This window comes from Doryrhamphus excisus, linkage group LG2 (genome assembly GCF_037039965.1).
Source record: "Doryrhamphus excisus strain RoL-2023G ecotype Guam linkage group LG2, RoL_Dexc_Guam_v1.1, whole genome shotgun sequence".
Lineage (NCBI taxonomy): Eukaryota > Metazoa > Chordata > Actinopteri > Syngnathiformes > Syngnathidae > Doryrhamphus > Doryrhamphus excisus.
This window is the reverse complement of record NC_136358.1, coordinates 19,917,974-19,932,956: the sequence shown is the minus strand read 5'-3', so window position 1 is coordinate 19,932,956 and position 14,983 is coordinate 19,917,974. Positions and strand designations below refer to the sequence as shown.

At 41.3% G+C, this 14,983-nt stretch overlaps 2 protein-coding genes across 5 annotated transcripts in view; both read left to right on the top strand.

Annotated features, from left to right (window-relative positions):
- The first annotated feature begins 2,594 nt into the window (after positions 1 to 2,594).
- LOC131132606 (transcription factor Spi-C-like) lies at positions 2,595 to 5,587 on the top strand. Its single transcript, XM_078787673.1, has 4 exons — positions 2,595 to 2,938; positions 4,422 to 4,543; positions 4,621 to 4,729; positions 4,991 to 5,587. Exons 1-4 carry the CDS (start codon positions 2,734 to 2,736, stop codon positions 5,425 to 5,427), a joined length of 873 nt encoding a protein of 290 aa, XP_078643799.1. The 5' UTR covers positions 2,595 to 2,733; the 3' UTR covers positions 5,428 to 5,587.
- A 7,372-nt stretch (positions 5,588 to 12,959) lies between these two features.
- mybpc1 (myosin binding protein C1) overlaps positions 12,960 to 14,983 on the top strand; it is a 30,101-nt gene continuing 28,077 nt past the window's right edge. For 2 of the 4 annotated variants that reach the window (XM_058078380.2, XM_058078379.2), the window contains exon 1: positions 12,961 to 13,293. In XM_058078380.2, the coding sequence (XP_057934363.2) occupies positions 13,272 to 13,293 (22 nt within the window). In that variant the 5' untranslated portion in view covers positions 12,961 to 13,271. Of the gene's footprint in view, positions 13,294 to 14,983 lie in introns of all 4 variants that reach the window. The other 2 variants (XM_078787618.1, XM_078787617.1) reach the window with 2 other exon arrangements.

Genomic DNA, 14,983 nt, shown 5'->3' with positions numbered 1-14,983 from the left:
GGCTTCTGATAAAATCTAATCCATGATATTTATTATTACTATTAAAAGCAATTCCATCGATCCCTCGTTACAACACAACAAAAACATCTTTACTACATGCCAGAAAGTGAGTGACACCGACTGATTGTAACACTTCTTGATTTTGGTGGTGTGACGGTAAATAAAGAAGAACAATGGGGTCGCCTGTGCGGCCATGCATGCGGCTATTCAGCCAAGAAGAGGAAGGAAAGTTCTTCTTTGTTTGAGCGATTAAAATACGCCAGAAAACAGATTGTATGGCTTTTAACGATGTGGGAAAAAAACACAGTAGTACGGCGCACAGTAACGTCACATAGCGATACATGACCCCAAGATATTAATATTACTTTTATATACAAATCATTTTTTAAATAATTTTTAAATATATTTTTTTCAGTTAATAATTTTTTCAGATTTTTTTGATTGACATTGTTCCTCCCCCATTCCAGATCACATTAATATTACTTTTTTTAGTCTGTAAAATATATTTATTTTGAATATTTTTAAAAAATATTTTTTAAATATTTTTTTCTGATTTTTTTCTTAGAATTTTTTCAGATTGTTTTTTTCAGATTTTTTGATTGACATTATTCCTCCTCCATTCCAGATCACATTAATATTACTTTCAAGAAATGTACAATTATATTGTCCAATTTTTCGTGTTCAGTCCCCCCCCGGAAATACTGTTAGACAGTAAAAAAGGGGGTATGAAAAAAACCCGTTTGGGGTCAAAAAGCTGCATCTACCACGCCTGACGGTGTTTGGCGACCTGCAGGTTGGTGACCGCTGGTCTGCAATGGGAAAGATAACAAACAATGGCGGCACCTACGCTCCATCGCCGGCCTGACACCTTGAGGTCTGTCTTATTTACGGCGTCACGACACCCCCCCCCCCCAGCCACACCTCATGGAAAGCAGGAAGGGCAAAGCGGGAGAGAAAAAGGGGGCTTTGCGGTTGTGTGTTATCAACAGCAGGAAACACACACATCAAGCGTAACAACACAACACCGCGTGTTGACTTTGACTTAACCGCCACCGTATGGATTCTCTTCCCAGCAACGCCGCATCTCCAACTTTTTTTTTCTTTTCTTTGCGGCCAGGCCACGCCGCCCGCCCGCCTGCTCGCTCACTTAACGGGGCCGAAAGGGGAACTTCAGCACCAAGTCGGTTGATATTTAAAACCACGGGCGGGCCTGAGATAAATCAACTTCTCATAAATGGCTGTTTATTTTCGGGAGGGGGTCTGCACGCTGGGCCCGACACGGATTATTAACCATTAACCTTTTAGCAAGGCATTTTATCTCACCTGGCGGCGCTGCTCCACCCGACATTACAATACTACACATTGCAGTATATTATTATTTCACAAGATTTTTTTATATATAGTATGTATATATATATAAAATTGTGGAATAATAATATTTCACAATTAATGTTAATATTTTTTATGTTTCACAATATTTTGATATATAGTATTTTTATATATATAAAATTGTGAAATATAAAAAATATATAAATAATATATAAATAAATACTATTATACTATATATAAAAATATTGTGAAATATAAAAACATATAAATATATACATAAATATTATTATACTATATATAAAAATATTGTGAAATATAAAAAATATAAATATATAAATAAATACTATTATACTATATATAAAAATCTTGTGAAATATAAAAAATATAAATGTATGAATAAATACTATTATACTATATATAAGAATTTTGTGAAATATAAAAAATATACATAATATATAAATAAATACTATATACTATTATACTATATATAAAAATATTGTGAAATATAAAAAATATAAATAATATATAAATAAATACTACATACTATTATACTATATATAACAATGTTGTGAAATATAAAAATATATAAATAATACTATATATAAAAAAAATTGTGAAATATAAAAAATATAAATATATATAAATAAGTACCATGTAATATTATACTATATATAAAAATATTGTGAAATATAAAAAATATAAATAATATATAAATGAATACTATATACTATATATACAAATATTGTGAAATATAAAAATATAAATAATATATACATAAGTACTACTATATACTATTACACTATGTATAAAAATATTGTGAAATATAAAAAATATAAATAATATATAAATAATAATATATAAATATATTATTGTTAAATGCATAAAATATTGTAACATATATATATAAAACAATCAAGAATAACGAGGAGTGACCAAAAACATGTTGTGGTTATTTTGCCACACTGCCTAACCCAACACATGAACGCGTTACCACGCTATGTCATACAAATAATTTCTAAACACGGAATCAGTTATGTCATCAATCCCATAATTGTCTTTTCGGTGAAGTATTATGAGTCATTTCCCTCCACCTGTTCTTCTGATCATGCAAATCATTGACTTCGCCGCCAAACGACCACAGCCAGACATCCAATACAAGCCGCAGACTGATTGGTTTTTTGTTTTGTGTGGCGGCGAGGTGGGTCGAGCCCCACCACGCCGGTCATGTGTTTGGATATCTAGCAGATCTGCCACTCCACCAAAAAAAAAGGGAAAAAAAGAGAAGTGTAGGGGTGAATTACATTGTGACGTTAACACATTTAAATTGAGCAGCCTCAGCCTATTTATGTGCGTGAAGAGCGGTCAGGTGGGGGAAAACTGGCTGAAGCACTTTTACCTGTAGAAATGAGGGCAGAGACGTCGTCGCCGGAGGGCCGCCACGCTCTGTCTTCCAAGATGGTGAGTTCCTTGCGTGAGGAACCTGACGAGCCACGAGGAGGACGCTCATTGCTCCCGTTGCAGAACTGCTCGGACAACGACATCAATCAACATTTCCAGGACGCCATCGACGTCATTCAGCAGCATTCCAATACTTCCTACTACGACTCAGGTATCCCATCCAAAAACACCTTGGAGCGGCACCAAAGCAGTTCTGGAAGGTCCCACAGCTACTCTAAAATGTGGGGGTGGGGGCACCAGACCCGATCGCGTTAATATTACTTTTATATATAAATAATTTTTTAAATAATTTTTTATATATTTTTTTCAGGTAATTTTTTCAGATGTTTTTTTCAGATTTTTCTTCTGATTTTTTTTTCAGATTTTTTTGATTGACATTATTCCTCCCCCATTCCAGATCGCATTAATATTACTTTTTTTAGTCTATGTAAAATGTATTTTTTGTGAATAATTTTTCAAATAATTTTTCAATTTTTTTTCTGACTTTTTTTTCAGATAATAATTTTTTCAGATTTTTTTTCCAGACTTTTTTGATTGACATTATTCCTCCCACATTCCAGATCGTATTAATATTACTTTTTTTTGTCTCTGTAAAATGTATTTTTTGTGAATAATTTTTTAAATAATTTTTTATATAATTTTTTAAATAATTTTTTAAATATTTTTTCAGATTTTTTTTCAGATAATAATTTTTTCAAAATTTTTTTTCAGATTTTTTTGATTGACATTATTCCTCCCCCATTCCAGATCGCATTAATATTACTTTGAAGAAAAGTACAATGATATTGTCCAATTTTTTTAATATGAGCGGGACAAAGAGACTGTATGACTGACAAAAGGTCTCACTCTGCTCATGCCGTTGTTCATGGAAATATAAAGAGGCCAGGTGCTGAAGTAAAGCCTCTTCCTGCCAGACAGACAGATTATTTATGGACTACATAAAAAAAACTATATTTAGTCTCTGTAAAATGTATTTTTTGTGAATCGTTTTTTAATTTTTTTTTTCAGATTTTTTTTTCCAGATTTTTTTGATTTACAGTATTCCTCCCCCATTCCAGATCGCATTAATATTACTTTTAAGAAAAGTACAATGATATTGTCCAGTTTTTTGCTATGAGCGGAACAAAGAGACTGTATGACTGACAAATGGTCTCACTCCGCTCATGCCGTTGTTCATGGAAATATAATATAATATAATATAAAGCCTCTTTCTGCCAGACAGACAGATTATTTATGGACTACATTTAAAATATATATATTTAGTCTCTGTAAAATGTATTTTTTGTGAATAATGTTTTAAATAATTTTTTAATATTTTTTTTCCCAGATAATAATTTTTTCAGATTTTTTTTCAGATTTTTTGGATTGACATTATTCCTCCCCCATTCCAAAAACATGCTAGGTTAATTTAGCCACTTGGATTATTCATTCATTCATTCATTTTCTACGGCTTTTCCTCACGAGGGTCGCGGTGGGGTGCTGGAGCCTATCCCAGCTGTCTTCGGGCGAGAGGCGGGGTACACCCTGGACTGGTGGCCAGCCAATCACAGGGCACATATAGACAAACAACCATTCACACTCACATTCATTATTTAAAAAAAATGTCTGTTTCCATTCTAATGGGACCGCCTCAGACTATGGATACTACGAGACTCAGCAGCCGTCTGTGCAGTGCCAGATCTCCTACTGCCTGGTCGCCCCCCACCCTGACATGCCGGCCCCCGTGTATGACTGGAACAACACGCCTTCAGCCGGGGTGAGAAGACGCGGCCAATAAAGATGTAGTATGTACTTACATATATGGTGCTGGTTTCAATGGTTTGTTTTTTGCAGCAGCAGCAGACGTGGTCTCAGGTGATCCCTGAAGTCTCTTTGGGGGACTCGGTGCAAACTGAACCTGCTCACGTGTACCCCCACCACACGCCGCAGCGGAACGCCAAAGGTACCAGACTGAAAGGAAGAGTAGAAATGAAGATTTGTTTAATCCGTGTTTGGTAGAACCAGGAACCAAGATCAGGTCTTGGTTCAAAAGTAGCCATGAAATGAAGGTTCTTGTGTTTTGTATCGATATGGTATCACCTGTTTTGTGTCAGGGAAACGTAATCTAAACAACATCTGATCCGGTTTCACGGATGGGCTGCATCAAGACCAAGACCGAGTCCGTTTGTGTCTACTGTATGCCACTAAAACTGATTACGCTCAGGTCGCAAGAAGCTCCGCCTTTACGAGTACCTCCACGAGGCTCTCAACGACCCCGACATGGGCGACTCCATCCAGTGGAGCGACAGCGCCAGCGGCACCTTCCACTTCATCTCCAAGAACAAAGAGAGGCTGGCCGAGTCCTGGGGCCAACGCAAGGGCAACCGCAAGACCATGACCTACCAGAAGATGGCACGAGCCCTCCGCAACTACCGCCACACGGGCGAGATCATCAAGGTCCGCCGCAAGCTCACCTACCAGTTCAACCCTAACATCCTGAACCGGCTGGGCTCGGGACTGGCGCTCAGGAGCCAGCAGCCCAGCCCGGCTGGGCGGAGCTACTGCGGATCAGCGGCGCCGGACTGGCAGAACTGGTACGCACAGTACCAGATGCAGGACTACGAGCAGACCGCTAGCTGCTACTCTCGGGGTGACTTTTAGCTCTTGGAAGCGTGTGCTTCCAAGAAGATCAAGGTACACTAGCAGGGAACGTTCAGGAATCTGTCAATCACAAACTTTCCAATGTTGTGTTTACTGACTCATAAAAGTACTTGGTGAAAACATGACTCCCCTAATTAGTGTTTTATGTGTCTTGTTTAAAAGCCGGAAAAACGTTCTGCTTCTGAAGACCCAAACGATACCGATAACAGACAACTTGGAAGCGTAGTTTGGGAAAAGGGAATTAGGATGTGACCAAGTGTTCCTATTGATTTGTCCGACTGAAATATTATCACATGACGACTATCAAGAGAACCAGAGAGTAGAGGGGAGGGAGCCACCTGCTGCAGCCCAGTAAGGGGCTTTATAATCGGGTACACGCGCCAAGGAAGGTGTGACACCACGGAGGTCTCTGGCAAACCTTTGGCACTTTTTCGACGCCGCACCGTTGATAAGGTGGCTGATGAGGTTTTTTTTGTGGAAAAAAAGGAGCGCTTGATTTGCTGACTCGCACAGTTTGGGTAATCTTTCCTCATTGGCTTGTTTTTTTAAATGATTGGTAATCGGAGCTATTTCAATTATGTCATATCAAAAATAAAAATAAAGCACATTTTTATTATTATTGTTAAGGACGTTGTTACGCCAAAGAACTACCATACTGGCTTAGTGACACCTCGCCACACCACAGCGGCTAGCAATAAAAATAAAAATAAAAATAAAAATAAAAATAAAAATAAAAATAAAAATAAAAATAAAAATAAAAATAAAAATAAAAATAAAAATAAAAATAAAAATAAAAATAAAAATAAAAATAAAAATAAAAATAAAAAAATATCTTTTAATTAAATTAGGAAAGCAGGAAGTGAACAAATGTAACAGTTAGTGATTGCAAAAGTACCAGATGGAGGGGTAGGATTTAATAAGCTTTGCTTCTTCCTACTCCTTTTGGACATGTGGAACTGTGAACTGATTATGGGATGCATTCAATTGTAATCTGATGCATGTTCAAATGAAATTAAACCATTACCATATTTTTAATGTTATCAGATTTATGGCTATGATGTCATAACTCCCTCGTATCAGCCCTACAATAAATGCTTATTTGGTTTAGAGATTCTTAAACTGGGGTCTGAGGACCCCCCAGAGGTGGGTCGTATGGAATAATCATTCCATAGGAATAACTCCAATGAGGAGCCAAACTCGACCCAGCTAGCAAGTCAGCAACGACACGACGCAAACAAGATCGGTTATTTCTGCATCATTTCAAACGAAGACACATCCTGTGAGGAAAAATATGGCAGCAAGTGTGTTTTTCCTGAGAGAGAGGCGGCGGCCTCCAGGCCCGGCCTTATCTCAGCCAGAGGGGAGGATGTGGTCAGCGCTGGGGGGTGGGGGGAGTTGTTCATGGGCTGACTGGTGCTGGTGCTGCGGCACGGAGCCCATTGTTACCGCCGGGCTCAGAAAGTGTCGCTCTCCCGGGGGTGGGGTGGGGGTTATGTTGGGGGGGGTGTATAATAACAGCACCCCAACGTCCGTTTACCGTATTAGTCTGAGACTTTGCCAATTCCGAAGCAGTCATGGTAATGAGCGGGACTCGCCGACACGCATGGAAGTATTCCGTCATGTTTATTCTCATATCTTCTTTCCAGGACGCTCAATCCGATTTGGATGTGATTTTAGAATTCCTAGAGGAATACCATAGGCAAGGGAGCGTCAGCAATGGTAAGAGGAATGGTTCATGTCGGTGCTACGGCAAATCTTGACTAACGCTTTTCTACAGAGGAGATGTGGCACTGGGGGGCAAACGTGCGGGACCATGCAACGGGGGCGGAAAACACCACTTGGACGCAATGCTGGAAACCTTGCCAGCCACCTGTAAGCGGTTCGATTCCGAACTTGGAAAATATTTGTTCTTTTTCTACAACGTCAAATTACGCTTTCATCTACTGTAGTTATGGTGTTGGGGTACGTTGTGGTTGTCTACCGGGTAATTGTAATGTTTTCAATATTTTTGTTTCGGCGGCTTGGAGGGAGCTTGGATGCTCTTACAGAAACAAAAATATTCAAAACCCAATAACCCAATAGTAGACATGATATCACCCAGTATAGTACACATCATATTACCCAATAGTAGACATCATATTACCCAATAGTAGACATGATATCACCCAGTATAGTACACATCATATTACCCAATAGTAGACATGATATCACCCAGTATAGTACACATAATATTATCCAATAGTAGACTTGATATCGTAGACGTGTATACTATATTTGGTGATATCATGTCTACGATATTTACTGATATCATGTCTACTATATTTAGTGATATCATGTCTACTATATTTAGTGATATCATGTCTACTATTGGGTAATATCATGAATACTATACTGGGTGACATCATGTCTGCTATTGGGTAATATTATGTTTTCTATACTGGGTGATATCATGTCTACTATTAGGTAATATCATGTCTACTATTGGTTAATATTATGTTTCCTATACTGGGTGATATCATATCTACTATTGGGTAATATTATGTTTCCTATACTGGGTGATATCACATCTACTATTGGGTAATATTTTTTCCTATACTAGGTGATATCATGTCTACTATTGGGTAATATTATGTTTACTATACTGGGTGATATCATGTCTACTATTGGGTAATAGTATGTTTACTACACTGGGTGATATCATGTCTACTATTGGGTAATATTATGTTTACTATACTGGGTGATATCAAGTCTACTATTGGGTAATATTATGTGTACTATACTGGGTGATATCATGTCTACTATTGGGTAATATTGTGTTTCCTATACTGGGTGATATCATGTCTACTATTGGGTAATATTATGTGAACTATACTGGGTGATATCATGTCTACTATTGGGTAGTATTATGTGTACTATACTAGATGATATCATGTCTACTATTGGGTTATTGGGTTTTGAATATTTTTGTTTCTGTAAGAGCATCCAAGCTCCCTCCCAGCCGCCAACATGCGACTCCTCGGCAGCCGTGAATCAAATAACAGCCCCAGCGCCAAAGCACAGCCCGCTGCCAGACTCGGTATCGACAAGACGATTGGCCAGACGTCAGGCTGCAGGGGGGGGCAGTGGTGAGTTCTCCTTTTTCTGATTTCACCACAGACGGTTGTTGCCTGGAGGGTTTTCAGACTGCGGGGCAGAGCAAACAAGAGGCCGTGCTTTGACAGTAATAAAGGATGTAATATGAGTGTGTGGCGGACCTCCTTTTGCATATCTGGCAGATAACCGCAGCTTTGCGCCACTGCTACGCCACGCTACGCCAAGCCACGCCAAACCCGCCAGTGATTTCCTGGGAATGGTGGCTTTTAAGGAAATGATTAACAGTAAGCGGCTCCTGCAGCTGGGGGCCGCTGGCGGGATCGCCATGGAGATGAAAATGAAACCTCATGCTTGGGTTCTCCAGTGGCCTCCTCCTCCAGGGGCCCATTTGCATTGGCAAGTAATCATAACAATAATATTCATCATCATAATAATACACACTAAACACTTGGCATCGCGCAACATCTCTCACCATATCATGTCTACCATACTTGGTGATATCATGTCTACTATTTGGTGATATCATGTATACTATACTTGATGATATCATGTCTATTATATTTGATGATATCATGTCTACTATTGGGTGATATCCTGTCTACGATAGGTGATGATATCATGTCTACTATAGGTGATGATATCATGTCTACTATTGGTTGATATCATGTCTACTATTGCGTAATATCAGGTATACTATACCTGATGATATCATGTCGACTATGTTTGATATGTCTACTATTGGGTAATATTGTGTATACTATATTTGGTGATATCATGTCTACTATTGGGTGATATCATATCTACTAATGGGTAATATTATGTTTACAATACTAGGTGATGTCATGTCTACTACTGGGTGATATCATGTCTACTATTGGGTAATATCGTGTCTGCTATTGGTTAATATTATGTTTCCTATTCTGGGTGATATCATATCGACTATAGGGTAATTTTATGTTTACTATACTAGGTGATATCATGTCAACTATATTTGGTGATATCATGTCTACTATTGGGTTATGTTATTGTTTACTATACTGGGTGATATCATGTCTACTATTGGTTACTATTGTTTCCTATTCTGGGTGATATCATGTCTACTATTGGGTGATATCATATCTACTATAGGGTCATATTATGTTTACTATACTGGGTGATATCATGTCTACTACTGGGTGATATCATGTCTACTATATTTGGTGATATCATGTCTACTATTGGATGATATTGTGTATAGTATATTTTGTGATATCATGTCTACTATTGGGTAATATTATGTGTACTATACTGGGTGATATCATGTCTACTATTGGGTAATATTATGTGTACTATTGGGTAATATTATGTGTACTATACTATACTGGGTGATATAATGTCTACTATTGGGTAATATTATGTGTACTATACTGGGTGATATCATGTCTACTATTGGGTAATATTATGTGTACTATACTAGGTGATATCATGTCTACTATTGGGTAATATTATGTGTACTATACTATACTGGGTGATATCATGTCTACTATTGGGTAATATTATGTGTACTATACTGGGTGATATAATGTCTACTATTGGGTAATATTATGTGTACTATACTATACTGGGTGATATCATGTCTACTATTGGGTAATATTATGTGTACTATACTGGGTGATATCATGTCTACTATTGGGTAATATTATGTGTACTATACTGGGTGATATCATGTCTACTATTGGGTAATATTATGTTTACTATACTGGGTGACTTACTGCTCCTTCTTGCTGGCAGGTAGAAAAGTTCGTCTTTTTCACTTCCTGTTCGAGATGCTGGAGGATCCGGCCATGGCCCACTGCGTGTCCTGGGTCCCGGCGGCCGAGGGCGTCTTCCGCTTCTCCGCCCGCAACAAGGACCAGCTGGCGGCACTGTGGGGCCAAAGGAAGGGCAACAAGAGGCTGATGACCTACCAGAAGATGTCCCGCGCCCTCAGGAACTACGCCCGGTCGGGGGAGATTTTCAAGGTGAAGAAGAAGCTCACGTACCAGTTCAGCGAAAACACCCTGATGCTGCTGCACAGGCGTCACCGTGGAGATCTGTCATGCCAACAACTTGTATGAACTTTATTTGTACTCTTTCTATTAACAAGAAACACATGCAGCGTGTTACTGCATCCTCATGGCGTCAGACTGCAACGCAACTGCCTTGCTCAGGTTGGCTTGGAGACCTCTCATCCGAGCAGGCTTCATTACTTCATGCTCAAAGACTAGATAGGACACTAGTGCTGGCCTACCTAGTCCATGTCCTTAGTCCTCTTTCTGACTTCAGCTGTCCTATCTAGTCATTGGGCTCAGTATTAAACTTTTAGCATAGTTCATGTTCTTAGTTCTCTTTCTGACTAGAGCTGTCCTATCTAGTCATTGGGCATCGTATTAACCTTTAGCATAGTTCATGTTCTTAGTCCTCTTTCTGACTTCAGCTGTCCTATCGTGATTCATCTTCTAGAGCTGTCCTATCTAGTCTAAGAGCTTTGAATTAGTTTGTGTGCAAAGACTCCATAGGTCAGCTCTTTCTCATTAGTTGTCCCATTTAGTCTTATAGCCTGAACTGAGAGAATAGTGTTAGCCCATGCTTAAAGACCTGATAGGACGGCTCTTTTACACGAGAGTTGATCTATCTTTCAGCATATTGTAAGTTTATGCTGAAATACTAGTTAGGACGGCTCTTTTTCGCTAGAGTTGATCCATCTAGTCTTTCAGCATATAAGTTTATGCTTAAAGACCTGATAGGACGGCTCTTTCTTGCTAGAGTTGATCAATCTAGTCTTTCAGCATATGATAAGTTTCTACTGAAAGACTAGATAGGACGGCTCTTAGAGTTATGCCACCTATTCTTAGAGCATGAATTGATGAAGCCTACTCCAAGGAGAGGCAAAGCGTCTTCTAGAACTAGATAGAAGTTGTCCCGTTTGGTCTTTTGGCATAGTCTTAGTTCATGCTCAAAGACTAGATAGGACAGCTCTTTCTCACGAGAGTTGTTCTATCTAGTCTTTGTGTATCGCGTTAGTCCATTTCCTTCATCCTCATTTTGACTTCTGGTCAAAATCAATGATAGGACAACTCTTTCTCAATAGAGTTGTCCTATTGGGTATTTTAGCATGGTCTTGGTTCACGCTCAAAGAAGAGATGGAATGGAAAAGCTGTGTCTGACTAAAGCGGTCCTAGCTCGTCTTTGGCAGCTCTTTCTCACTACGGCTGTCCTATCTAGTCTTTGAGCGTGACCTGATGAAGCATAGTGAATGATAGGGAACGGATGAGAGCATTCAATCTGATGAGATGTAAGAGTTGTATGGCAAACTGGCACTAATAAAAGGCTCCATGAACCCTTCCTATCCTCCACTTGTCCCGCTTGTGTGCTTCAACAATCAAAAACCATAAAAAAGAACTTAGAGTATTTGATGTGTCCTGGAACCACAGGGTGTCACTCTTGTCCCATCTCAGTCCTTTCCTGTCCGTCTCTGTTGTGACCTCGTGATGTGAACCCTCAGTCCATCCCCGACAATACCAAATGGTTTTGAGCTCTTTGCAGCCCCGCACCCACATGATACGGCCCTAAGCCCAGTATTTACTGTTGGAGGCCACGCCCCCGGTTATAAATGGGCCAACGGGGACCGGCCAAGAAAGGGCACGCTTTCAACTTAATAAGTACGGGCCTTCATGAATCTTGCACGACCAGCGTATTGAAAATAGCAGTCCTGTGTCATCATGGAGCTCCTGCCACCCCCGTTCCCCAGTCCCCCACGCTAGGGGCACACGCCATCATCGCCGATGCCGCTCACCTAGAGGATGAATTAGCATCACAATTTTCTTTCTTCTCATGTCAGCTACACATGTCAAATGTCAAGGTTTACACCAGCTTTCTAAGTATAGGCCCCCCCCAGCCAGGGCCCAGGCATCTCCCCCGGTCCGTGGTGTTGGGAGGACAGCATTCCCACGGGATTAAACTGATACCTGGCATGTGGCAGCCAGCCACCCTTTTTCCATAAATCCACTCTTTCTCTGACTGACGCCGACATCATGTGGGTGGGAAGACAATGACGACACCCCCCCCCCCTTTACCCCTTCTTCGGTCTTTTTTTGGGTGTGGCGCCCCCCTCACTGAGCGTCCCCGGCTTGCTTTGCCCACAAACATTTCAGAATATAATCTGCAGAATTAATTAGAAGGGCTGCAAATAGGTCCCTGTCTTGTTGTGGTGGGGGGTGCGGGTGGTAGGGGCGGGGGGTCATCACGGGTACTGTAGTTTATTTTCATCCCACATACGCCATTCTTCTTCGGATATAAATAATCTCCAAATGTAAAGTCATCCCTGACAATACGCTAGCAAGGCCGCTTTGAGGCGCATGCGGGCACCCAAAAGTGAGGGTGCAGGCTTGCTCACGTTGAGACGTTTCACGGACCCCGACCCGCAGGCTGGGGTTGGGGTCCCGAGCTTGACTTTCCACTAAATAGGAGAGGAGGAGCGTGCCACCTTCTCTATATAAGGTCTGAAAGCCTGTCCCTCCTGGATCTGTCGCTGGTCCTCCTCTCCTCCACCCCCACCCCTTGCTGAAACCGACCTCCAAAACGTAACCCCCGCGCCCTCATCATCTCGCATCACTCTCGCCGGAGTGCCACCGCTGTTGCCGACCCCTTCGCGCGCCATCTCAATTTGAGTCCCACGACTGGGAAGCTGCACATTTTGACCGCCTGAGACTCTTTTTGGGACCCGGCTCAAGATGCCAGAGCCCACAAAAAAAGGTAGGGGTGCAGCAAAGATGGCCTAAATAATGGGTGGCTTCTAATTATGGAGGGGCGGGGGGCTTCATCAGTGGTGTTGTATGACCGATGCATTGATGTTGATGATGAAAACGTCGCTTGATATTCGGGATGCTGGATGGGGTCTGAAGCTCGGAATGGCACACATACTTCTTTGCGACTGTCTCCGAAAATGAGATTGAACAAGACACCGCATCTTAACACTTCTCCATCGTCTCTTTGGAAGTATAATATCTGTCATCTGTAACATCACGTCCGTCAACATTCCCGTTTAATCCACTGCTGTCTGTCATTACCATATGGGATTACTCCTGGCTTCTTCATTGGTGCAGCTCTGTCGGGGTCCAAGGTCCGCTCGGACTTGCCCCAAGAAGACAAAAAATAACTTTCGGGGGGCGTCTTGGAAGCCGACTGATGTCTTCGGTTACTTCAACAAACCATCCATCCTCCGTAGTGATGCCAGATTTGTTCGAGGACCGTGCATATATTCTTCCTGTACGGTAATAAATCGAAAATGTCTTTCATGTTTATCATGGCACTCGGATCTTTATGGTCTGGTTTAGTACCCCCCCCCCGAAATGGGGTGCCAAGATATGAGGGATGGCATGGATGGTCATAGCTATGTACCGACCTATGATCCTTAGCAACCAAATATCAGCACAGATTCTTGTAGGGTCACAAGATGTCATTTAAGTCCTGCCAAAACGGGAATACAGAACTGTGATGCCTAGACGGGTCTGAAAAGGTTGCAGGTTTTAGTGTTGGACTATGAAAAAAAAGGTTCAAAAAAGGTTTGTTTACACTGGAGGGCACTGGATCCAGTCCAAATATGTCATTATGAGATTACCTATGATGATTTGGGATTCTTTTGATGTGCGCGGTACAGCGTCCGATCCCCCTCAGAGACCCCGTTTGGATTCCAGTTGCTGACAGGCATCGCCTCAAAATAGAAGATCCCAGTCAATTCATGCAGAAGAGTATTGTTCTGGAAATGAGTCCGAACAGCTGGGCGAGGCTGTTGTTTCAGACGCCACCCCCCCACCCCCCCCCACCCCACTTGGGGACGCTTTAAAAGTCCAAACCGGAGTTGATGGGCCTTGCTGAGTCGCCAGAGGAGATCTTAGGGCCAGGGATTCTTGTCCCTGGAATAGTTCAGAATGAGCGCACTTTTAATCCCCCGTCCCTTGTTCGCCGCCATCACCCTAAAGCCCCCCCCCTTTAGTCTATGCTACTTTAGCTATCACTCAAAAGGGCAGACACCCTTTTGAGCGGTTGCCCGGGTACTTTGCACTACTGTCCACACTTGGTTCTTCTTTGTCTTGGGTTTCAACTCGAGTGTCTTCGCCTTCTGATATTGATTGTCACCGAGTTCCGTCACTCTCTCCGGACTTTCTCCTTGCCACTCACGTTACAGGACTCCTCCCTCATAAATCACGACATCGTCAATCAACAGTCAGACAATGTGATCTTCAGACCCGAACTGCGTCATCCAATCCAAGTAAATTAAAGCCAAATGTCCAGATTGACGAGGCAATGACAGACCTTTTAATTCACACAATAAAGACCCACGTTCGGAAAATGCGGACTGGCAGCAGCTTGGCTCACGCCGGAGCCTCGGTGAGCCCCTTTCTGTCCGCACGCCAGCCGGGGCAACAGCTGAAAATACCTGCAG

Coding starts and splice junctions, on each gene's coding strand:
- LOC131132606 (XM_078787673.1), top strand. CDS start 2,734: ATGAGGGCAGAGACGTCGTCGCCGGAGGGCCGCCACGCTCTGTCTTCC. Junction 2,939..4,421: donor TACTTCCTACTACGACTCAG/GTATCCCATCCA, acceptor GGACCGCCTCAG/ACTATGGATACTACGAGACT. Junction 4,730..4,990: donor GCCGCAGCGGAACGCCAAAG/GTACCAGACTGA, acceptor GATTACGCTCAG/GTCGCAAGAAGCTCCGCCTT.